Source organism: Panthera onca, chromosome D3 (assembly GCF_046562875.1).
Source record: "Panthera onca isolate mPanOnc1 chromosome D3, mPanOnc1 haplotype 2, whole genome shotgun sequence".
Classification (NCBI taxonomy): Eukaryota; Metazoa; Chordata; class Mammalia; order Carnivora; family Felidae; genus Panthera; species Panthera onca.
Genome location: NC_138350.1, coordinates 74,593,331 through 74,620,191, shown reverse-complemented (window position 1 = coordinate 74,620,191; position 26,861 = coordinate 74,593,331). Strand labels below are relative to the sequence as shown.

Below are 26,861 nucleotides of genomic sequence, written 5' to 3'. Positions count from 1 at the left end.
TACATGGGCTTCGCAGCTTCTGTCTGTAATATCAGCAGCTGCACCACCCCAACTAACACACAATGGCCAATTAAACACTGCTGTATATTTTCTGCTCGTCTCTAGTTTTTGCCCTTCAATTCCTTTTAGGACAGGATGGAATATAAAGAGTCAAAAGAAAGACGGTAAAGACTTTCACCAGCGACACGGAACGGAATCCACAACCTAGATTATTTAAAATTAAGGCATTTCTATTTTTAAGACAATTTATGAGCTATTTAAAACCTAACCTTTTAGTGATTTATTGGATTATGCTTTCAGTTCACACTGAGGTGAGACCATCTGAAAACAGCCACACATCATTGTATATATTGTGGCTAATATTGAGGATGAGAGGCCCACTGTACTACACGTATACATATCATCAATGGGATCCAAAGGAGAAACTTGTCAAACCTAACTGGGTTGGGCTTCGCCTAAACAAACAGACAGTCTGAACTAAGTAACAATACCGCACTGAGTGGTGTATCTCACTTAATGGGAAATGCTGACGTTGGGTGGCCAAATGTGTGCGGAAAACACAAGTTATGGTTGTTGACTTTATCCACAGAACTTCTAAGAACCTTTAACATGCTGATGTGACCAGCATTATCTCCACAAGGGGAATACAGTGTCACTCACCTCAAAGGTCATCTGACCGCGGCAATCTTTTAAGACCGAATTTAGGAGGAACAACATACTTTGGGAAAAGCTGCTGTAACTGGTTCCTTTCATGTTTTGGCAGCTAAGAAACTTAGGCCTGAGTTTTCTACCCATCACAGTGGGGGATGATGGGCACGTACTTCTGCATGTAGACTCAGCCGTCTCAACGTTCTGCTCTCAGTTTCTCATCATCATTTACCTTTATTTTTATCCTACTGAATAATGTTTGTTTGTAAACAACTTAAAATCAATTTTTGAATGAAGCAGAGCATTAACAAAACAAAGATAGTAAGATTTAACTACTTTGTTCTTAAATTCAGGTATGTTAATCTTTTATTGTTAGCTTTATTTGTACTTTTTGTTGTACAATAATTTAAACACTATACTCAGCATAGCAGGTGTTTACTAATTTAAAAGTTAAAAAATGAAGTTCAGAAAGAGTGTGTTATAAACCTTTATTAAAACATCATATAGAATTTTCCTAAAGAAGCATTTGTTAAACTTACTTATTTTGTGTTCCCTGAGAAGCATTCAACTGAAACGTAAAACATGATTTCTTTCTTAAAAAGACATTAAGGATTGAAGGGCAGTTGATTATGGCACACATAAATTAGCTGTATAATTAAGCAATGAATCAAAATAAAGTAGCAAACTACAAAAAAAAAAAATCCTTCAAATATGGCAACGTTAGACTAAAACTGGGTAAAAATACATATCACCAAGCCTTTATTTTCAGTTATTTCAGACCACATAAAATATTTATGAGTTCCACCAGGCATCCATTGCTAACCAAAGATAATAGACAGTTTAATACAACGGATGCTTTGCATTTCTACAGATCACCATTAGCAACGACTTTGTTTTTATCAAATATATCCATCATTCAACTTACAAAAAGAGATGGTGGCGACATTAATGGTCACTACTATTTTGCAACATCAATCTGCCAAAAAGTGGTCATTTTATTTCTCTCATCATAGGAAATAAATGTCTGCGGTGATCTTTTCTTCTATGTGTGATTAACTGAAAAGAATGCCTCCCATACAGTTCTTTTCATCTGTCTGCGTCCTTTAATCAGGCACCGATCTGCCACAGTGCTCATAACACCCGTCACTACTTGTGACTCTGCTACTTTGACTCACGAGCTGCTCACCTTTAAAACGAGTGATCGCTTAACCGGTGCCGTATACCTCACCAGCCTACTTGCTGGACCCCAAGTCCACAGTCATCTCATTGGTGTCCATACACACTCTTGTCATTCCATTTCAAAGAGTAAGGAAAATGAGGCATGAATTGGGGGTGAAGTCTGTTCAAAAACAGGTGAATCTTCATCAGTGTTCTTTACTATGTTTGGTGTTCCTCAGGTTATGATCTATTCTTGGTAGATCTCAATATCTGAGGGGACACAGAAGTCCTGACAACACTGACTTACACATTCTCTCTGCCAAATGTCTTTTACTGTAGTTTATAAGCCAGCAGAGAGAAGACAGCAGACATCCTGCAAACAGAAAAGGCTTCCCCGTTCCTACGAGGAACCTGACCTTCAGCACCCACTCCCACGAGAAGTTTCACTGTTAGAACTTTCACCCTCTCCATTTACATGCAGGCAACTTCAACAATTCAAGAAAATGTAATCCATCCTCAAGAAAAGACCTAAAAGTTCTACATTATGTTATCAATCCTATTAGTAAAAACAATGGACAAAGCAAATACTAAATAAGAGCAAAGGATCTGTGTCTAAAAAGCAGACTATGTTATTTTCTGGAGGGAAAGTATAACCGTAATTCAAAAAATTCTAGTTTTTCATTTCTGTTTGATGCACTCTCTTCTAAGACATATACTCACATAAATATGCTTTAAAGAATAGTTTTGTTCCTCTTTCAAACAGTGCACTAGATGAAGTAGGCAAATGACATACCCCACCCACAAAAAAACCATGTTTGGCCCAAACAAACAAACAAACAAACAAAATGCTATCCCCATCCCTGTAAATGAAAATAAGCCTGTGAAGAGTTAACTCTAGCTTTACTGTAATAAGCAACAGTCTGGAAATAGCCAAAATAATCAAGACTGAAAACAAAACAAAACAAAAAAATCAATATTGCTAAGCCCAAGAAAGCATAGTTATTAGAGGTACTTAACTCACAAGAAAAGATGGTTCTCTGCTTTTTAAATATGGATTAAAATAAATCTAATTTTTCTTCTTTCAAAAAAATGCTAGTCCAACTCGTGTGAAAAAAACTGGCCTAGAGTGGAAATGGCCCAATACAGTAAAACCTCATTAATTTTGATTCTGCTAATTAATTGTGAGTTGATGGTTACCTTCACAGGCTGTGTGAAAACAAATTAATGGTATAAACAAAGCAAATGTCTAACCTATTTAAATGTGAAAGGAAAAAAGACCATTCTCAAGCACCACTTTGGTATTAATTTTAATTCAAACAATGAGCAGAGTAATGATAAATAATTCTCAGCTATCTGTTAAATGAAAGCACTTAAAAGATTTGCTAAAACACAATTAACTTGGTTTCTTCTTATCTGTCCTCAAAATTATTATTAAAGAAGCACTTCTTAAAGAATATATAATAACTCCTACCTCTGATTTAGACCCAGCCTCCCCACAAATGAATTGAATTAGCACAATTCCTTTATTACTAAATTATTAAATTCCAGAGATCTTGGTTACAAAGCATCTACAACACCTACAATGACTGATTCCATAATTTGATTAATTCCATTCTATTTCACTTTGTTCCATTTCAACCTGGAAAAGTCACCTGAACGTGACTTAACATCAAGGACATTTTAAGGGGATAATGTAGAAGACATTTAAATTATGCAATTAAAATAGTACAACTAAAAAAATGTGAACCTCATGCATTTAGGCTCCTTTTTTGATCACACACCCATTCATTAAAAAAACTTTGTAGGGGCGCCTGGGTGGCTCAGTCGGTTAAGCGTCCGACTTCAGCTCAGGTCATGATCTCACGGTCCGTGGGTTCGAGCCCCGCGTCGGGCTCTGTGCTGACAGCTCAGAGCCTGGAGCCTGTTTCAGATTCTGTGTCTCCTTCTCTCTGTGACCCTCCCCCGTTCATGCTCTGTCTCTCTCTGTCTCAAAAATAAATAAACGTTAAAAAAAAAAATTAAAAAAAAAACAAAAAACAAAAACTTTGTAATGTATGCCCGTTGTATGTATATTTACAAATTATATACGTACTTCTGTACTAATATACGTACCATGTACATTGTAAAACACACACCAAAAATATGTTTTAGAAGAATGACTCCAAGTTTGAACAAATTGGAGAGGAAAGGAAACACCTTCTTAAATGTCTTGCTAATGTCAGGCAATACCTCAAAGGACAATACATACCTTTACAAAGATTTCACTGTTAATGATTATGGATGTAAATACATATTTTCTGTAATTATAATGGGGGGGGGGGGCTGCCCTCCTGCCAGACTGACCAAATGATCACTGCCTTAAACCGAAATGTAGCCGATGAAAAGATATTTAAGTTTCCCTGAGAATATGTTCCATCGTTTGCTCTGCCCACCCTCTGGTGGCTCTGTGGTGGCCAGGTGAGGACCCAGACAACAAGCATCCTCGTCCCTTTTGGTGGCGGCTCTGCTCTTCCCCCAGGTGAGATGTGCCCACTGGGTGTGTGAAACACGTGAGACACCGGTGTCCTTCCACCTGGTAATTGTTCATAAGCTCAACTTCTTAGGGTTAAAAAGGGGGCATAAACAAGAGCTTTAATATTTTGTTCCCTTACCCCAATTAACTGCCTCACAGTTTACACTTTAGCAATCACTTCGAAGTGACTTAAAGAGTGTTCAACTCACAAACACCATTTCAAATGTTTTATTGTTTCGAACACAGAATTTGTACAGCATGGGGTGAGCATCCTATCAACTAGGCCAGTACTTTATAGGTAAAAATTATTCAAACTCATGTTCCAAACACTAGTAATTCTGCCCTAAAAGACGCACCAATGACATCAAAAACTAATTGAAAACAAAGGCTAACAACAATAAACAACAGGATATTTAATAAAAACCATATTTTTATTTGATGAAAATATTAAGATAACTGGGGCAAGCAGAGGGAGGGAGATACCTGATCAAAACATATACACTCCAGAGCCCATTTCTCTTTCCAAATAATTCTGATCCTCAACCAAAGAGAGTCTCACTGAGTTTGCCAGTAAATAATCCTCACGGTACATTAGTGCTGAGCCACAATCACAGAATCAGACAGAGTCAGAATATGCCACCTAGGTCACCCAGCCCGACCTTACGCATTTTACAAGACTTCATTTTAAACCATTCCCAGAAACCTCTTATGTAACCTGTTCCTAAACATCTGCCATGAATTACAGAAATTAGAGACAGCTAGTTTATCCCTTCCACCAGCTCTCTGAGGAGATGATTCTGTTTTCCAATAGCTCCCAGTATAAATGGCATACATACATTTTTCCTACTTTTGCTCATTTGTTTTCTAAATTAAATTCTCCTTTTTCTTCATATCATTTCAGGGGCAATCTCTTAACTGCCCCCAAACAATTTTTTTTCTTTGAATCTTCTCTAAATATATGATCACTAACTATTGTCTCTCCTTTTAAATGTGCCCATCATTAGACGAGCTATAAATGACCAGCTTCTTTCAGTCATAAATCAATCTCACTATTCTCTTAATCATTATTTCTTGTACTTCCCAGAACTCTTTCTATGGAACATAAATGTGCAGTTAAGATGCATCATTTATCACTTTTAAATATTCCACCTGAAGTGGAAAAGTGCCCAGGAATGTTAATTTCATTTCCACATGTTCATGAAACTAGCTTAAAGAATTTTTTTTTTTCCAGAAATCCATAGCTCAGCCTTCCTTTTTTTTTTTTTAAGGGGGAAAAAAAAGCTAGAAGGTTTTTCTTTGATAGCTGTTTTAGAAAATAAGACCATGTAGTCCAACCAAAACACTGACTGACCATCTAATTGGTAATGTTCGATATGAAAATAAGACTTACAGAAAACAAGTTTTAACATCTTCATTCATTCACTATATACAAAAGATAATAAAGAAATAGTGAGCTAATCAGAATTCCACCTTTCTTCATCTGCTTCTTTATTAATTAAACAGCAAAAAAATATGAAGAATTTAATGTAAGACTAAGAAGATATTGCCTATCAGAGAAAAAAATTAATAAATGACATTGAGAAAAGTTATTAGTTAAGAACAGATGATTTTTATCCTCTCCTCACCCCACAAACATAAATAAATTTCCGCTAAAGTATCTGATGTTTGCTCTTAATCCAGCCACTGGTTTTTAATCAAATTTCATCAAATTTCTGGGTGGGGGAAGATTCCAAGCTTCCGAAATATGAAAAAAGCTACACAGAAAAAGGAAAGATTGCGTTAGAACAGGAGGGAATTTCAGTAACAATAGAAAGCACAGAAGCCTAAAATTGCAATTAAGTTAAGCACTCATACAAGCCTGAAAATCCCCAAGAAAAACAAATAAGCAAAGGATGAAACATGTCTCAAAAAAATCGTGAAAATCTTCATAGAAAAATTTCAATATCTCTAGTAAATAAAGAAATGCAAACTCAAACACCTACCAATTTAGCCTAAACATTTAAGAAATTGTGATCGCAAACAGCCAACCTTTACTGGGTTCTAACTTTGTGCTGGGTATTATTCTAAACACATAGCTAAATTCTAAATGCTGTAATTCATTATAGTCTCACAACCCTCTGAGGTAGGTATAATTATTATTTCCACTTCACAGATGTGGAAACTAAGGCAAGATAAAAACATCTTGTGCTGGCAAGTGACAAGGAAATAGGCACTGAGGATAGAAAATAATTTGCTACTACACCTCAGTAGCCTTAAAAACGTTAATACCTACTACACAAAAATTCTGAGGTTCTAATCTTAAAAAAATTCATAATATCTAGCCAAGGGAGTAATCATAAATTTTAACAAATTTTAAAAGATAGTCAATATCGTATTGTATAATGCAAGAGTTTAAATTAGGAACAAACTACATATCCAAAGTAGGAGAACTGCTAAGTAAATAAGGTATGCTCACATAAGGTAATGTTCTATAAGCACTAAAAATTACTTTCATGAGCAAGTATAACTTGGAAAAGTATTTGTAGGATATTAAATGAAGATGCCGTGGGCTCAGATAACCATACCTACAATATAATCACGAGTATACAGTAAGTGGATTTTAAAAGCCTGCGGGAAAAGACATCCAAATGTTAATTATGGTTCTCTTATAGTTAGAGGGATAACAGGTGACCTTTTACCTTCTTAGCTACCTCTTTTTTCAAACAATTTAACAGTGTGTATCCATTAAACTTATAAAATTGCAGTTAAAAATTATAGCAAATAATGTGTTATAAGTAAGAGAAGGTAAAAGAGGGAATGGTTAAAACTAACAAACTCCAAAGCTGAATAATCAAAGATAAAAATTAAAAGGGAAATTAAAAGAGAACTGAGCAATGCACAGTTCTCTGAAGGAAAATTGGAAATACAGGAATTCAAGAGAATGGATGTATTTTGTTCTATAGTGAATGATATTCAATAATTTAGCACTTTACAATTAAGTATGTGTCAAAATTATATATTTATGTAAATCAATAGTGAAAACATAGTAAAAAATTAGAGAAATACAATTATTTTTAAATACACAATTACATCTACTGGGAGGCAGTATGCATGGTGCATACATTCAGGCCTTCAAGTCAGACTACTTAGGACCAAATTCCAGCTCGGCCACTTGTTAACTGTGTGACTTGGGGATGTTATTTAACCTCTCTGAACCTCATTTCTCTGTATAATGTGACTAACAGTAATAACCACACCTCACCGAATTACTGTGTGAGTTAAATGAAACGTACACAAGGAAACCAGCACAGTGACTAACATATCACGCATACAAAAGATAATAGTTAAAACTATTTTTACCGTTATTATTATCTCATTATACACCATAAATTCTGTCTTTTAAAATGGAGTTATATTTATTTTTTGGAATTGCCAATGTGTAGGCATTCACCAGGAAATATGAAGATGTTTATTAATACTTCTGCTTTCATTTAATCTGAATAGTTCCACCTGCATAATCAGTACCATTCAATTACCTTAAAATTAATTAAGTTCTTAGCACTTTTAACAATGCAAGTCAATAAAAGTATTCAATCCAACAACTCAATGACCACCTTTCACTGTTCCTGAATATTTCCTCACACTGCTTTTCCATTGAATTTACTTTATAACTTTTCACTTCATGTCTTTAAAACAGTAAAATGCTTTCTTTAATTTCACTCACTGAAATTAAAGTCTTAGAGACTGAGACAGTCAACTCTGCAGAGACTGAAAATCATCAAAGTTTTTTTAAGAACTCAAAAGTGCTGCTCTTTTCCCCTTCTGCACCCCAGTCAGCTGTGTCCACTTATTGCCCAAAACCACACCCAAACCTTGGGTTACACACCCAAGATCTAAAGTCTTTGGTCACAAATGGTCCTCTTTCTCAGAGTGCACTGAATTATGACTCCAAGTGACTACTGGTCCTGCCCTTCTATTTTCCGATGCCTCACTTAGAAAGGTGACTTCAAGGCACTATCTATCTGACCTGGTAACTTTAAATCTGCCCACTTGGCCTCAACCTATTCATCCCAATCATCCCTGTATCCTTAACAAGAAATAAACGTCAAATTTACATACCTCTGACATAACTATGAAACATCTTTTTTCCCTTCTCATGGAAATAAATGGGTTAAAATAGATTCTGGCTTCATTTTTCCAACTGGAATACCAAAATAATATGTATATTGCCTAGCAGTAAACTACTAGAACATATATACTAAAAATACCTCTTTGTTTAGTAAGAATGCTGGCTGGCTTTTTAGGTCTATATCAAAGAACACTGGAGAAACCTAACCTTCAGTGTCCACAAGTAGGCAAGAAAGTTGTGCCTCGCCAAGAATTTATGCCTAAGAAAAGCAATAAGTAGGGTCAAACTCCCCCCTTGATCGCGTGGGGTCATGCTACCAAAGGCTTTGCAAAGGTAACAGTCATACCCTTCTGTAATCTGCCCACAAATTTCCATTAATGACACAGTTGGGGCCTTTCAGATAGTTGAAAACGCCAATGTTCAAGCAGTGAGCAGGCAAAGCACAACACTTAAGACTACAATTTCTAGGGAATTTGTTGCTGTCTTTTGATATCCTGAAACTTCTGTCTCGTGCAATAAAAAGATGCAGTTAGGGAGACAAAGGGAGCTCATCCCTAATTTGGGCAGATTCTAAAAGCACCTGGCCATAGTTGGGAAACAAGGAAATTAAAAGTAGTTCCTGCTATAGGAACAAAGTATCTATAATAAAGTCATCTCCAAACTGGAAATGAATGAGTATGTTCCCCAGATTTAGGCCTTTATCACCCAAATGAGAATGCAGATAACTGAAAATACAAATAAAAAAAACAATAATAATGATTTAATGAGCTCCTATCATAGGCCAAGCATTACCTCCCAACTTTAACACTTTACAGCAGCCGTTAAGTTGCTAGAAAGTGTTGCTAGAGCTCCAAAATGTGAAGTAATCTGCTGAAGTCACCCCAAAATGAAGATACAGATCCAGGTTCGTTTGGTTCTAAAGGCCCTGTTCTCACTGACATGACCGACCAGTGGTTCACGGTTTTAGGTTCCACATGCCGACAGCAGAAAGTTTTCTCCACCTCCTTTTGGAAAGTCTTCACCAATGTCTAATTGGTGTTCAATTAGACCACCAATTGGAGGTGGTCTAATTCACCAAAACTAATTCTGACTTTAAAAAAAATATCATACACTAACTGGCATTTTTTGTTATTTTTGAAATACATTCTTCCTTTCTAATCTCATATCATTCCATTTCATTCCACTTCATTCTGTTGTCCAATCTTTCCTTGGAAAAACATCGCGAATACTTTTCAGGACAGTTTCATATTTTATTATCTTGTTTCTTCCAAATATCCTTCCTAAGTAGAGTAAAATAAAGCGCCAAAAGGGGGGCACCTGGGTGGCTCAGTGGGGTAAACATCCGACTTTGGCTCAGTTCATGATCTCATATTCGTGAGTTTGAACCTGCATAAGGCTCTGCACTGACAGCGTGGAGCCTGCTTGGGATTCTCCCTACCCCCTTCTCTCTCTCTCCATGTATCTCTACCCCACCCCCACCCCCATTTGTGCTTTCTTTCTCAAAATAAACAAACTTTAAAAAAAAGTGTCAAAATGGTCTTACAGACAACTAACCGGCTTGCAGCACATCCAACACCGTTACTCTGGGGGTGTCTGGCTGGCTCTGTCGGTTAACTGTCCATCTCTTGATTTCGGCTCAGGTCACGATCTCATGGTTTGTGGGATCCAGCCCCCTGCCTCAGGCTCCGCATTGACAGCACAGAGCCTGCTTGGGATTCTATCTCTTCCTCTCTCCCTGCTCCTCGCCCGCCCCTGCCCCACTCTGGAGCGCACTTGTGCACACACACGCTCTCTCTCTCTCAAAATAAATAAACATTAAAAAAAATATATTACTCTGATCTCTTGGTCATTATTTTCAAAGTAATGCACAAATATAGCAAGTTCCTACCAGCACTTGCCATAGATAGAGCCATCAGGTACTAGTAAAAACAACTTAACGGCTGCAGACTCCTCCATAGAACATACACACAACATACCAAGTACATCTGTAAAGAGGTCATTCGGGCACCACGTATGGTTTTACACACACCCGTAAAGCTAACACATTCCAGTACCATACAGATCACCCTTCCTGAAAGTCTTTCAAAACCACCCAAAGCTGGCCTACTAAGTGCCCATTCTAGGGCCTCTCTGGGAGACTTGTACTCAGGGAAGTCCTACAAGGGTACTTCACAACGTTTATTCTGTTGCCTTATAACTGCCTGTCTTCTAGTCTGGCTCCCTCATAGGATGAAGCTCTATAAAATAGGGACTATATCTTATCGACTACTATATACCTGGCTCTTGAAGGCACCTGGAATATGGTTGGCACTCAGATATTTGCTGAACGAATGACTATTCAAAAATACATTGCACCTAACTGAACAGTCACCTTAAAAAGTCATTATGATTTTCTAACAATTTCCACCATTTTAAGATAAATTTTCACTCATTTTAAAATTGCTTTATGATTAGGTTACTCAAGAAAAATTAGTCTTTAGGTCACACTATCTCTTCAGCTCAAAATAAACAGTGAAATTAATCACCCACTTCATTCACAAAGTTTAGCACCGAATCACATCTGTTATTAAAACTAAACTTCATGCCCAATGTAATCTTATTTACTTCCAAAGATATGACTTAAGATCTTAAAAAAGCCTTTCTGAGATAAAAGAATATCTAAATTGTTTAAATGTCTGGCACAATATAAGTGTAGCCTGAACAGAGGGATGCAATCTTCTCATTAATATCAAAGGGACCATCACTGACAGTCTTTTGGTATATTACTGAATTGTCTCAGTTTCCTACACAAGAGATAGGGTGCGTTATGATATTTGAACACATAAATATTCAGAGCAGGAAAAATTAATTGTCTTGAATAAAATAATATGATAGTAGTAAAAAACTGGAAAACGCTATTACAAAGAATAGAATATACGCCAATCAGAACGGAGAGCCAATACGGTATTGATATATTAATGCGTTTGCCCTTTCAAAATGAGAATGGGTGCTATGCACTTCTACATACTCTGCATACAACTACTTAAAAGCCTGAATATTAGCAAGTCTTCAAAGACTATAAGGATGATGGAGAATTATGAGGGTAAATAGGTGGTATAAACCTATCTCTAAGCTTTTAAGGGATAATTTGGCAATACCTAGTCAAAAGGCTTTAAGAAATCAATATGCCCTTTCATACAGAAATTCTATATCTACAAATTTATCTTAAGCAATCGTTTCAGATGTGCAAAAATATTTAGCTACACTAATTTGTATTCTCACTGTTGACAAGAAAAAAATCTTAAAGCAACATTCTAAAATTTCTGATAAAATAAATTACCAAGTATTAAAAATGATGTTGGAATGTATTTAGTGAGACAGAAAGATGACCAGAACATCTTTAGAAAATATTTGTGTTCTCTGTAACTAACAGTGTATTATTTAATTTAAAAAGATAATAATTAATTTCAAAAAGACAGTGCTGAACGCATAAAAACATATGAAAATGGTTTCAAAATCCAAGAAAATTAAATGTTAAAGGAAAAAAGGACTGTTACAGAACATTATGTACATTGTGATATATTTTAGAAAAACGTTAGTTCTGCCTCCTGCTTTTGTTTCATTTGTATTACCAACGTTTACTCTGCTTGGCTTCAGAGACTATGTCATAATAATAAATATTGCTTTATAAATGTAACATGCAAATTAAATTAATAACAAAAGCTGAAATTCAAAAAGGTGAGATAAGAGCTAATGCAAACAAAAGCTTCCAGTACTTTAAAAAAAAAACACACAATATACTAAAAAGAAACCTGATTTGTTAATTGTTCTTAATGGCTGTGAACATTAGCCTACTAGCATACATACAGTCACATACACCATTCATATTACTGTATTTGTCTCTAAGAGCTGGGGATTTAATATTGTCAAGCGAAGGCACAATTAGGTTAGATGCCTGACTTTCCTGTTTTCGCAAACCAATGCTGCCCCCTTCTGGATACTTCTGGAGATTATGGGATAAGACAAGTTTATCAAGATACAATAAATGAAAAGTAATCATATTTTCATCTCTTAAAGAAGTCAGCCTATAGCTCACGTAAAGAAACATATGTATTATGGGTACTAAATTTATTTTGAAACATTTTCCAAAAATTCTGTTTTGAATACAAAGTTCTACTAGCAGCACACAACTGGTAATCCAGTCATTCATGCCAAAGAAAGAGGGAAATAGTAAACATATATTAACTAAAAATAAACAAAGCAGAATACTTAATAAAGTCACTTCTTTGGTTCCCTTCCATATGTGTTCCTCTCATTCCCAAAGCAAAGCAGAATCTGAATTTGGTACTCTTTCCAGTTCAATTTTAATAATTGTATTACCTATGCATGTATCCATACATACACGGTATGCACTTGTGTGTTTCTTAAATGTAAATAAGCGGGATCAACAGTATGACACACACACATGTTCCTTGTCACAGGCTGTACTAAGCACAGCTACCTGCTGCAAGTGCAGACAGAGGAAACATGGGTAGCTAGCTCCATGCAAAGACATGACTACCATTCTACAGGTAAGAAATATCCTACTGGGTCACCAGTGTTATTTTTTCACTCCTGCATTTTCATTCCTGTCATTAGTATCTGTCTGGTTTATGAGGGGAAATGTTTTCTAAAGCACTCCTGACATTTTAAAATTATTTTCTTCGTCTTTTTTCAAAGTCTGGTTTTTTTCTCTGAAATTAAAATAGATGGACATAAAAGAAAATGTTCCCGGGTCTTGGAGAGTGGGATCCTTTACACTGGAAGCTAAGGTTAAAAAAAAAAAAAAAAAAAAAAAAGAATGATGAGTAAGAGGGAAGGTGGCAGGGAAGTAAGGGAAGAAGTCAGATCATTATCAACTATTAACTACTAATCCTAATGCAAGAGACTTAGAGCAGGTATCCTGCTGTGGGATTTCAGAAGCCCGAAGAACATCTGTCCCCCCTTTCAAGAGCTCTCTTCCTCCAACTCCCCAACTCCCCCAGGGATTTGGTGCACTCTTTGGCCTCCCCTAGCCTACAGTTCAGATTTTGGAAATTCACCCACCTCTGACAGCTACCCAAATATGGGGAGCCTTCTATCTCTAACTGCTCTGTTGCTTAAATTTCTCAGTTATTAAAATAAGACTAAGCTAAAATGCTAGAGTTCTACAATATTAAAACACTCTAGTACTGAAAATCTCTGAAGGACTGTAAGATATTGCACTCAGAGTTAAGGGAACCACACAGCTGGAGAACAGGAGGGAAAGGAGACTTGTTTTTCATTAATAAGCTGTAATACCTTTTGCATTTTATATATCCACTTGTAAAATATTTTAAGACACTACAGTAATATTCTCAATGCAGATGAAACGTTAAAATTAAAAAATTCAAAACTGTAGCAAGCCTGTTTTTACAAGCTTTTTTTAAAGTGTTCTATATGAGTATTAAAGTGGCAATCTAATCTAATAATATAAAGGTTCCAAAAAATAATAATGATAATATAAAGGTTCCACTTTAAATTTGAATCCTATTAAAACTGCCTCAGAGCTCTAACACTTGAAAAGCAACATACAAGATAAAAACCACTCTTTTAAAAACAATAAACACAGCTTGGAATGACGAACAAAAATGGTACAGGATGTTATGCTATGCTGTATGATTCAAATACTATTTTAGTAGTTTTCCTTCAGTTTTCTTCCAGGTGTATCTTTCATATAAATATACAATACATGTATCTTTCATATACATAGCACATGTATGTGTACCTTTTGCACATAGGTAGGGCACATGTATATGTATCTTTCACATGTAGGTTTCATGCACATGTGTGTACATGTATCACTCATCTGTATAGAGGGTACATTTTGTTTCATCAAGAAATCAAACCACCAAACAGAAAAACACCAACCTCGAACTGAAGTTTTTCCCTTTACATTCCATAATCTTAAGAAGAAACAGAAATGGCAAATAACCTAGTATTAGAAATTTCAAAACTACAAGTTTCAACATCCACCCCAAAGTTGATACACAAAGCTCACACCATTTTTTGAGTGGTCTACCAAAGCTCCTTGTTTCTTTTGGAGTCCCTGGAATATGCCCCTCCGTTTCCTTTACAGCATTTTGTAGTATCTCTCCTTTACCATATATAGTAGGCCTTGTAGAAGCCTTACTTAACATGTGCCTGATCCCCCTCCTAAAATGCAAGGTTGTACTTCTGGGAACACATAAACACATTACTTGGCAGGGGGCACCTGGGTGACTCAGTCGGTTAAGCATCCGACTTCAGCTCAGGTCATGATTTCACGGATCTTGAGTTCAAGCCCCGCATCAGGCTCTGTGCTGACAGCTCACAGCCTACAGCCTGTACATTACTTGGCAGATAGTAATACAACCCCCAACAACTTTCTGAATTGTTCTCAATAACCCTTTAGCACTGCACAATCCTGAATTACTTTGATATTTCATATTCAGAACCCAGTGCGGGGCTTGAATTCACGAACCATGAGATCATGACCTGTGCAAGTCCAGGCATCCCTGAACATGTCAAATTTTTAAATAATTAAAACTCCCATTAATAAAAGAATACATGAATTGTTTATCAAAAATAAAGTATATAGAACCACTGAGCCTGGCACTAAATTAATGTTAATTTATAGTAAGAATATGGAAAGGTTTTTTGATACAAAGATGCTAAAACAGCATAAAAATGATGGAGTGGGACAAGAAAGGATGACAAATACCTAGACAGCAGGAATGTAAGTACATGTCATTTGTCCCCTGAGAAATGTATGTGGAGTTGTGAAAGGTACAGTCTGTCCTCAGAGCTCGTGTCTAGCTGCAGTATCTTTTCTACCTAGCAGGTAGGATTTCATTCTTTCTTTGCTGTCTATGGAAGCTAAGAGACAATGATCTGCTTATTACTCAAAACCTTCTATATCTTGATAAACATGAAATGAATACAAAATAAAGGAAGAATCATCAACCTTATACGTTCTTGATTATAATTTAAGTAAATTTTAAAACACAATTCATATTCCTCTGTTTTAGAACATCTTTTCCTGTAAAAAAAAAAAAATGCAGGAAGTCAAAATTCAACTTTCTGAATCTACCTACCTAAGATAAAAACCAAAAGTCTATTCTAATCCAAAAAGCAGATGACAAACTTCTCAATATTTATCTTTAATCATTACACTTAATAAATATTTAAAATCTCCCAACTACCAAATATTTTCTGCTAAAAGAAAGTGACACCAGATAAATTTATGAGAGGGACAACCCAAGCATTGGAACTGTCATCTGATGTCATTAGCTCTAAACTTAGCAAGACAGTCATTTGACAAACATTTAGCAAATATCAAATTCTTAGCTTATTTGTTAATCATTTAGGCCCTTTCATCTTCAAACACATTAGGTAATGTCCCTAACCACTGGCTAAATGGACAGCTTATTAACCAGGCAGTCACAACTTGTTAAATTATCACAAAGCTAAAAGCAAGTTTGTCTTAATGGTACTTTTGAAAGTCAATTAAAAACAAGAGAATCTCTATCGTGAAGCCTATAAGTAAATTGAAAATCATACGTTATTTTCCAAGTGCCAGACTTCCTGGTCCATGTCTCCGCCTCCTATATCACCCAGTCCACTAGCACCGTGGGCCGGCCCCACCTAATAAGGAGTCCGTTCCCTATGTAGTTGCATGTGTCTACAGGTAGCTCTTTACTCACTAAAAACATTTCCAAATGCAACTGGTCAAAACAAATTTATTGTATTAAATATCCACTTGAAGTTTTTAAAAAAAGAAACCAGAGTATGCTCTCATACAAACATACAAGCTAAAACACATACAAATTTATGTAGATTCAAACAGAAAACATGATCTCATGTAAACCACTCCCAACTTAACTTTCAATATTTGTAATTTAAAATACATATTTCTCGGGGCGCCTGGGTGGCTCAGGCGGCTAAGCGTCGGATTACTCATTTCTGCTCAGGTCATGATCTCGCAGTTTGTGAGTTTCAGCCCCGTGTTGAGCTCTGTGTTGACAGCACAGAGCATGCTTGGGATTCTGTCTCCCTCTCTCTCTGCCCCTCCTCCCTCGCTCTCTCTGTCTCAAAAAAATAAATAAAAATGTACAAAAATAAATAAATCAGATACCTATTTCTCTAATATTTTTAACGTTTTCTTACAAAAACAAAAAACTGCCAAATCGGGAATGGTTATTCTAAACTGGTATAATCTAAATAATCAATTTCAGGATCAAAAATTAGATATTTCACCAAATTTGCAGTCAAGGATGAAAAAATTCTCATGTTTCACCATAGGGAATACCTACTGTAAAATAAGGCTTAGGATGGGATTGTAACAGCACTAAAAATCACAAGTGCAATTACAATGGTATCTGTTTCACTGAAATAGACATAAGACTGGTTGCTTAGATAAACACACAGCAATTGTTCACAGTGATGGAGATAAGAAACTAGCATTAATCCCACTGGAGAGAAAGGAAAAGGCAGGATTAAAAAAGAAAGAAGAGAAGGATTAAGAACCTGAATTTTCAAGTCTGGCAGAAAAAAAAAAAAGGATAATGGGCACTAAGTCTGCCAACACCACCGCCAACATCAAATCAGACAAATTCTAGCTCTGGCAGAACACAGCAGATAAAATACACTGTTCGGAAGGGGAAGTAAATAAGTAAGCAGAAAGGCCAAGGAAAATTTCGTAGGTTTTGAAATGAGACACCTCGTGAACACTGCATCAGATACACAAGCAAAATGTTCTCCCGTTCAGAAAGATCATAACTGGTGAAGCTGAGTGGGTTTCAGTGAACATGGAATGTGTGTGAGACAACAGTGCGCGTCTGTGCGTCCGCACACAGGTGAATGTTGGGGGATGGTGACCGCGCACACAACAATGGCTAATCACAAGAAAAAGTTCATGATTAACACACAGTGAAAGAAATTATGGGTAAAAAAATGTGGTTCTGTTACTTAGCAGCCCTAAATTTCCCTCCTAAAGCCTCACATTCCTAAAATGATTAGGGTTTTTGACATCATTACATACCCATCGCTAAGAAAGCAATCTGCTTCCACAAAAGTATGTACAAAATTCTCCAAAATCATTATCAGTGACCATTATACTTTCCCTTGTCACAGTGTTCACTTAAACAAACACTATTAATAAGCACTGGTAAGTATTTTGCCTCTACCAAAGTATACATTCATCATCTTTCTTGCTTAGATAGGGCTGAAAATAATAAGATTGCAGAATATCTTTGTGACTATTTAAACTACTTTAAAACGGAAAACTGGAACTTTGATAACCTGCTCCTATGTTTCAGAGACAAGCCACACCATTTAAAATTTAGAAGCTAGTAACAGGAAAAACACTATGTGGACCTTCTATTTCTGTGCCCAACAGTAAATAATTACAATTCTGCTGAAATAGCATATGTTACCATTATCTAGTTTTAAAAACTGAAAAGGTTTTGTTAATTCTCTTGTCACATTTTCTTTCAGTTACTCTAGATTCCATTTTATATTATGCCTGAGAGCAACAGAATTCAGCGCTACCACAAATAAAATAATCTTTTATGATCAACTTACACTACAGTTTTCAGGTGGAACTAGAAGTTGAGTAATCTCGCCACCATGCACACAGAAGATGTGCTTCATTTCTCCAGAAAATATGTCCCAAATTATGACTGAAAAGTCCACACCTCCAGATATCAGGTATCTTTGATCATAACGAGCTGAGACCTGATGAGGATATAGCAAACATGTGACTTTGTTCCGATGACCACGGAGTGTTCTGTGAGGTGGCCAACCTGTGAATGAGGTTTTGGATTTAAAATGGGAAAATCAAAGTCTTACAAAATTTCAACAAATAAAAGCAAATATGAATCATCAGAATACCTATACATTTGATCATAGAAAAAAACTTCTAATTTTATCGTCGAAAACTGCTCTGTCCGATATGGTAGCTCCGAGCCACAGGAGACTACTGAGCGCTTGAAACATAGCTAGTCTGGATTCACATGTGCTGTAAATGTAAAATGCTATGGGATTTCAGAGATTCAGCACAAAAGTAATGTAAAATATCTCATTAGTAATTCTTTATATTAATTACAATTGATTTTATATTGTAAAATTGAAACTTCAATTTTACAAGTTGAGATGAAAATAGTTCTGCCATATTGGGTTAAATAAAACAGACGATTAAAATGAATTTCATCTGCTTCTCTTTTACTCTATTAATGCGGATATAGAAAATCACATATTTCTACTGGACAGCACTGTTCTAAAAGATTACCAGCATTACTGATGATACGGTGTTTAGTCAACCATAGAGATAACCGATAATAAACGAAACTACTAACACATACCAAAGAGAGAAAATCAGATGTCTCTTTATGCACAGTTATCACATGGTATGTACCCCAATAACAGGTACCAAGTACTTGTTACATGCACAGTAAATTCTGCCAAGTCCTGGCATGCTAACGACTACGTGGATTCACTGCACTTGTCACAAACAAAGAGCGCAAACACGGGCAGCACAGGCCCGTGCACACACTTTAGACGGTGGCAGACGGTCAGTATACCTCGGCGGAGCATGTGTTCCCCTTGCAGCAGCTGCACGATGGCCGTCTGGGTGGCAGGCACAATAATGATGCTTCCGTCCTCACGGCCACAGACGAGTCGTCCGTGAGCCGGGATGTACACGCTCGCGGTGACTTTAAGAGGTTCACTACTATTGGGAATCACGCTCAGCTGATCTATAATTCCAGCAGGACAAGGATTCAGTTTATCAAATGCTTCTTGCAAGCTAATAGAGGTTGTCATTTTCAGCTCTGCGGAGGTTTTGTTTTGTATTTAAAAAGAAAAAAATTTGTTCATGTTAGAAAAAAATTAAACATAGTAAAATAAAAGTACTTACAGTTGATTCAGTAATATATATCGAAGAATGATAACTGTCACAAACTATAATTCGAAGGATAAAATGACATGTACATTATGAATTTATTATGCTTAGGATTTATGTTGCTAAATTAAAAGAATTACGAAGTTGCTGCACATGATTTATTACTACCTTCCTTACCTTCCTGTTTATCGGGTGTGTCTGATATGTTCCAAATATTCAATCTTCCTGAAGAATCACCTTGAATTAAGAGTTTATGGATGTGTTCCCTGCATCCGTAGAAGAACCGAGTAACAGGAGGACAAATTAGTAACTGTCAAAAAAAAAAAAAAAGTTCAAATATTTTTGGCTGTTTTGTTGTTGTTTCTTTAAATTAATCTCTACACCCAACCTGAGGCTTGAACTCACGATCCCCTGAGATCAAGAGTCACATGCTCTACTGACTAAGCCAGCCAGGCACCCCATAGTTGTCTTTTTAATGAAAATATTTCACTTATTAACATTTTTTCAGTTAAGGATGTTAAGTACTTTGCCTCAGTACCAGGGTAAAAAATAAATCAATAAAAAGTGTTTATAGTAGAAGTCTTCAACAATATTTTAGTGTAATTTTATAGCATTAATTACCTGTCAGCTAATATTCAAATCCAGTAAATACAAATATGAAAAGAAATGAAAAGGACATTTATAGTCTTTCTCTAGAATTCTTTTTCTCTGCTTTAGAAAAACTGATTACTCACCACAGCAATGCAATTTTTTTTTTAATTTTTTTTAACGTCCATTTATTTTTGAGACAATACAAGAGACAGAGTGCAAGCAGCAGAGGGGCAGACAGAGGGAGCACAGAATCTGAAGCGGGCTCCAGGCTCTGAGCTGTCAGCCCAGAGCCCGACGCGGGGCTCGAACTCACGAACCGTGAGATCGTGACCTGAGCCGAAGTCGGACGCTTAACCAACTGAGCCACTCAGGCACCCCGCAATGCAATTTTTTTTGAACTGTTATTAAATAATTAATACAAAGATATATCACTCTTAACCAAAAAGAAGTGTCCACCTTAAAGGCCAAAAAAGGAGAACTCCGTAATCCTAGCTTTTTGCTCATTCCTGATTAGTCACTAAGAATAGCAACAAAATTAAACTACCAAGATTTCACAAGTAGAGGACTCCATTTTTTTAAGTAGTATATTTTCAACTAATAGCATGACATTTTACTTGGTCACATTTATGTAATCAAGTTGAGCCTAGCTCAATATGTTAGCTATAAATTACTAGGAACAAAAACCACACATTAGGCTCTCGGGTACACTTTTATTTTTAAAACAGATTATTTTTCTGCTTAAGATCTTGTGCCTTCAGTGATATCACTTATATGAAAATACTAAAGAGTGGTGGATTCCTAAAATTAAAGTTAAGATGATCAATTCATAAACACTTGAATATTAAAGCATAGAATAGTATCCTGAAAAACAGTAAAAAAATAAACTTCAGTTCTGACAGTTATAGTTAACAAATAGTTACTGTATTTGGTATTAGTTCTTTCCTAAAAAAGCACTAGCCTATTGAAACTACATATATTAAGCATAATCAATAATGTGATTTAACTTGAAGTCTGGAAATTACTAAATGTTGTCATTTATAAAAAAAAAATACCAAACCTGGAGAAGTTGCTACAGCACCTATATAACCAATATTCCATATACCACAGTGTATCTCCCATCATATAATACACGTATCTTAACTTAAACATATTAAGCTGATATTTTAAAAATATAATGTGGTTGTTCTGTTTTATGTATGTTTTTTATGCAAGTCATTATCCCCTAGTTTACCTGAAAGTGACTGGCTGGAGAGCAGTAAGTAGGAGTTTAAGTTAGGAGAATAAAGGACAAGATATGGAGCATCTTAACTGTACAAAGATGTATAAATTCCATAAATTCAAAATATTAAAAAAAATTCCCTTCCCCTCACCATACCTTCACATAAAAATGGAACAAAATGTTCAAAATGAAAACCTGTGGAAACCCAGAATACAAGTAAAGGAAACTTTATTTCTAAAACCAGAGCTTCATCCTTAATGCTCAAAACATCTGGAGATAAAAACCTAGTACTAAGTGCCATTGCATTTCAATTCTAAATTGGTAAGTTGGTTTTTAGAAATCATAATAAATTTTGGTTTTTTATAGAGAAAAAAATCTTTCATTAATTCTAAATTTTTTTTAATGTTTATTTATTTTTTTAATTTTTTTTAATTTTTTTTTTCCTGGTAGAAAGTTTTATTTTTTTTATTTTTTATTTTTTTCAATATATGAAATTTATTGTCAAATTGGTTTCCATACAACACCCAGTGGTCATCCCAAAAGGTGCCCTCCTCAATACCCATCACCCACCCTCTCCTCCCTCCCACCCCCCATCAACCCTCAGTTTGTTTATTATTTTTGAGAGAGAGAGAGAGAGAGAACGCAAGCAGGGGACGGGCAGAGAGAAGGGAGACACAGAATCGGAAGCAGGCTCCAGGCTCTGAGCTGTCAGTACAGAGCCCAACGCAGGGCTCAAATTCACGAGCCTTCAAGCCATGAGATCATGACCTGAGCCGAAGTCAGCCACTTAACTGACTGAGCCACCCAGGCACCCCTCATTCTTTAATTCTAATGCCTAATAATTTAAATCACTGTATGATTTTGGGGAGAGACAGCAATGCCTATTCAAGTAATGAACTATTACTAATCAGCAGTATTCCACGATGATCTTAGTCCTCCTAAAATTACATCTGTCACTATGTTTATAATTACATGACAGCATAAAATGGTACCACCAATATAAATTTTATCAAAAAGTCATTTCCGATATGTAGTCAGCATAAGATCGTCTGTATTCTTAGAGAAAGGTGAATACTATAAGCATATTATATGATTAAGATACACAAATTTCAAGATTGTGCTCACCATTGACCATGTCGAAATGCTTTAACAACATTTAACACAGTGCCCTTAATCTTTCAAATACTTAACTACCAAAAGACACCCATAAATGTAGCTGTCAAACATTTTCAACGTCACTATCATGTATAAGGGGTACCTGAAGAACTTTACCTCTTTATCTGTTCGGTCCAAGAGGCTATGCTGTACGGGAGGAATTAAATTTTCAACTGCTTTCCCTACATCACTGCGGAATGAATCACTAGCTGGAAGGCAACTGAAAATGAAAAAATTACAACATTCAATTAAAATACTGTCATTAAATATTTTATCATCCTATATGATGAAGATTTTTGGACAATGGACAAAATATGGATTTTCAAATTATAGTTAATTTAATGTAGTCATTAATGTCATTAAAATACCCTACTTTAAATAAAGATCCACCTAATTTTTGTACTTAGAAGTTAAACTGGAATTACAAATCTAACTTAAGTTCTTAAGTTTGTTACCTGAGTTATTTTTACTCTATACATTTTCATACATTCAAGTTATACCCCAAATTCAGACTATATTAAAGTCCTAACTTGTTATTTATTGAGTACCTGGCAGGTAGTCTGTAAATATAACTTTGTCCATTTTCAGTCCAGATGATTACTTTATCTGCTGATACAAAGTCACCTCCAGTCCACGTCTGTCCGTTTTCACTAGGACCTGAACACAGCAAGGAATAATCTCCAGCATCAAATACCTACAAGGAACAAGAAATTCACAATCTAATATAATTGGTATCACTTAAATAAGATACATTGACATTTAAAGTAAAAACAAAACAAAAACTTCTAGAAATGTATTTAACAAACTCAGGCCTTGTAAAGTTCACTACCTCAAGTTAAAGACATTGTGTCAGTGAGCCCTGGGGCACAGTCACCTTCAGCAGAGAAAACATATGTAGGTCCCCAGCTGTGCGCCTCTGGGGGGGTCAGACACTGAGTGACAAGTGGAGCAGACGTACTGCCTGCCACAGGGACAGGGAATCCTTACCCTTTTTTATCTAAAGGGAGGAACATTCCTTCAAAGAATTCTAGGTAATAGGGAACCAGCCTCTAGAATGCATGGCGATGTTTCCTGTTTCATTTCTATGTTCAGTAACAACATTTCTGATAAACTCAGATATCAGAATATCTCTTTATTAATATGGGAATTACCTTACTTTATTTCATCCAGGTGCTGAAGTACTGTAAATAGGAAGTTAACGGACTCAGTTTTATTATTTAATAATCCTCAAGTATAAAAGTCCCCCCCCCCCAAAAAAAAAAAGCAGGCATTGCTATATCCCATTTTACAAACAACACACTGACACAAACAAGGGTTACATCACCTGTTCACGGTCACATGTCTAGTAAGTGCCAGAGCTAGGACTAAAACCCTCATCTCATAATTCCTAGAAGAATTTTTCTACCACTTTCAATATTTGGTAATAGTGTATTTTACAGTGCTAAAAAATTTCCCCAGGATAAATAAGTAATTCAATGGCCCAGAATTTTTATTTTAGTTTTCTTTAAATAAAAAGCAATCAAATTGTTTATGCACAGCTTTCTTGAAATTGAAACAAATCCCAGCTGAATTTACCAAGATTGGACATATTTATCATTTATAACATTAACACTACAAGAATAGCCAAGTCCAAGAAAGACTGGAGACCACCCTCCAGCCTTATTATCTATTAAAACAAATTATAAAGCTACAGAAAATAAAACAATATCGTACTGATGCATAAACAGAAAAACTAACAAGTTCAGAAACAGATTCTGGTAATTACAGGAACAGAGTATATTATAAAAGCATCACAATAGAAAAATAGATTATTCAACAAATGGCATCAGGAACTGGGGGTCCATCAGGAATAAAAATAAATTGGATCTACATCTTGCAATTTATACAAAATAAATTCCAAATTGAATATTCAAAGGTATATAAAGTAAAAATTATACAAATATTAGGGATAATGAAATAAAAAATTTTTAAATCTTAGCTTATGAAGAGCCCTTTAGAACATGTCACAAATTATATTAGAAACCATAATAAGAAGGAAAAGAAAAAAAAGAAACCATAAAAGATGATAATGTAACCATATTAAAACAGAAAACTTCTTTTTGGCAATAAATATCTGGAAAAGTCGTTCTAGTAAGTTACTAGTGCTACCTCAGTTGTTTTACTATGCTTTTCCCTGATGGTTAATGAAGCTGAGCACCTTTCTAAATTTATCATCCATCGGCTTCCTCCTTTCATGAAACGCTTTTGTCCATTTTCCTACTGGATTGTCTTTTTCTTCTGTTCTCACATGATTGTAAGATGCTTATTACGAACACACGAGAAACTGGTATTAGCACTGCCTCTGGGGAGGACAAGGAAAAGTACCAGGGGAAAAGGATGTATACTTTTCACTGTGTCCTCTTGCACTCTGATGTATTACCATTTACAAGTGCTTTCAATTTTAAGACGAAGGATCCCATGGAGCTTACTGTAACTAAGCAACTGCTAGCTTCTCCTCTAATCTGATTCCAGGACAGTAGCAGTGGCAAGGATAAGGTTAAGGTAGGTACCACCGGCGGCCCTAGTTGGTCTGTCGCTACCAAGCCGGTGCCCTCTGAGGCATATCACTTGGTGGCGATGAGAGCAGCCGCTGCAGTCAGGCCGTCTGAGTTGTAACCCAGCAACTCCACTACCACCTGTACAACCTTAGTCAAGCTTGCTATGTCCCCAAGCCTCCAGCACCTCACCTACAAGATGGGGAAAGTAACAATCCCTGCCGTGGCAGACAGCCTCCAAGACTCCCGGACCTGGTACTCATACCCTTGTGCAATCTTCTCCCCTGAGCACAGGCAGGATTTTGTGACTTTCTAAACAACTGAATGTGGGAGAAGAGAGGAGACTGCAGTCGCCAGATCAGGTGGGTCTTGGCTACAATTTCTCTTGCTTGTTCAAGCTGAGGGAAGACCGTTCCCAGGCTGAGAGGGGCCCCCATGGCAAGGAACTGATGCCTCCAGCCAAGTTAGCTAGACGTTAAGCCTTCTAACCACCAAGTGAGTATGCCTGGAAGCAGAACCACCCTAGGTGATTCCTAGAACACGACTGTCATCTTGGCTGACACCTTGACCGCAGCCTGTGGGAGACCTTGAGCCACAGCACCCAGCTGAGCTGTGCCCACATTCCTGACTCACAGTTGGGGTGGCGATACATGAACCAGATGGGGGGGTGATACGTGTTTATTGTTTGAAACTGCGAAGTTTTAAAGTAATCTGTTATGCAGGATTAGGTAACTAATAGACTTCCCCTCAGGGAGTTGTGAGGATTAAAAGAAATAATGCAGGGAAAGCTTTGAAAACTATGCTAGGCACGAGTGGTCAAAACATGCTGGCTCTTTTTCTATTATGGAAATACTGAAGTCTCGCAATGTGGAAGTAATATATTCCCGCCATCAGTAGCTCAGAAGTGATGCCAGATCCAAGAAAGCAGAAGGGAACGGCAACTGGGAATAACAACAAAGACGGGTCAACCTGCAGAAAACTCATCACCACTGCTTACGTTGCACTGAGAAAATAATGACTGAAACAGTAGCAAAGGGAAGAAATTAAGATCAACAGAATAATCATTATTCCGAAGCATTCTATAAACCAAAATACAAAAAGATAACTATATATAGCCAAACCCCAACACCTAAAAATTTGATCTCAAAATCACACATGAATTCCAAATGGTTAAAATATTCTTGCACCAAGCTCTTCCTTATAATTATCTTTGGAATTCTGATAAACCAACACCATGAAGGGTAAAAATACAGCTTCTTACTTATGTAGTTATCTTACCCTCCAATATTTGGAGCACACAACCAAAAGCGATCTTTGTGTGAATGCACAAAAAGAAATGCTTTGGCAATTCTGACAATAAATTGGTTTGGATTCCTCCTCAAATATTGGCTCAGTATCCTGAAAAGAGAAAGATTTATAGAACTTCAGGAATGGTTTGGTTGTTGATTAAAATTATCATACAATGATAAAACAAATAAAATGAAAGAAAGACATCACTTGGTATATTCATCATTTTAGCCACTTATGTGAGAACCAAGATAATAAAAAGCAGCAAAGATACACTCCAAAAATATCTGGGCACTATGCCTTGCTACAAAGCTATTCAAGATTAAAACACTGATGAGAATCAGAGTGTCATCACTACGACAATAACAGATGATAAAAGTTTGAGTTGATCCTAAACTCTGTATCTATATGTCCTTGTGGGTTAAAAAAAAAAAACAAACAGAACAAAAACTGATCAATTCCTCCAGGTCCTCCCAAATTCAACGTGTAAAGATTCCCTAGCTGAAGAGATTAGCATCGATACTGTCAGAATATTGATCTGCCTTTCCTACTGACAAAAAGTTACAAGGAATTCAAGCCCAAAGAACAGAGAGAGAGAGGAACTAAAATTGGCTTCACATACTTTTTGTGTTGGTTTACTTTATTTTTTTTTCCCCTCAAGCAAACTATCTTTTAACTTTAATAGAAGCAACCGAGAAAAATCCCAGCTCTTCTAGGTTTCTCTACTTTAT

General features: G+C 36.2%; 1 protein-coding gene across 5 annotated transcripts in view; it reads right to left on the bottom strand.

The window, feature by feature from the left end:
* WDR7 (WD repeat domain 7) overlaps positions 1-26,861 on the bottom strand; it is a 353,450-nt gene that overhangs the window by 285,293 nt on the left and 41,296 nt on the right. For all 5 annotated transcript variants that reach the window (XM_060613943.3, XM_060613948.3, XM_060613944.3 and 2 more), the window contains 6 exons: positions 26,122-26,241; positions 22,858-23,003; positions 22,427-22,529; positions 19,522-19,654; positions 19,025-19,273; positions 18,027-18,247 (listed from right to left, as the gene is read on the bottom strand). In XM_060613943.3, the coding sequence (XP_060469926.1) occupies positions 18,027-18,247; positions 19,025-19,273; positions 19,522-19,654; positions 22,427-22,529; positions 22,858-23,003; positions 26,122-26,241 (972 nt within the window). The remainder of the gene's footprint in view (positions 1-18,026; positions 18,248-19,024; positions 19,274-19,521; positions 19,655-22,426; positions 22,530-22,857; positions 23,004-26,121; positions 26,242-26,861) is intronic.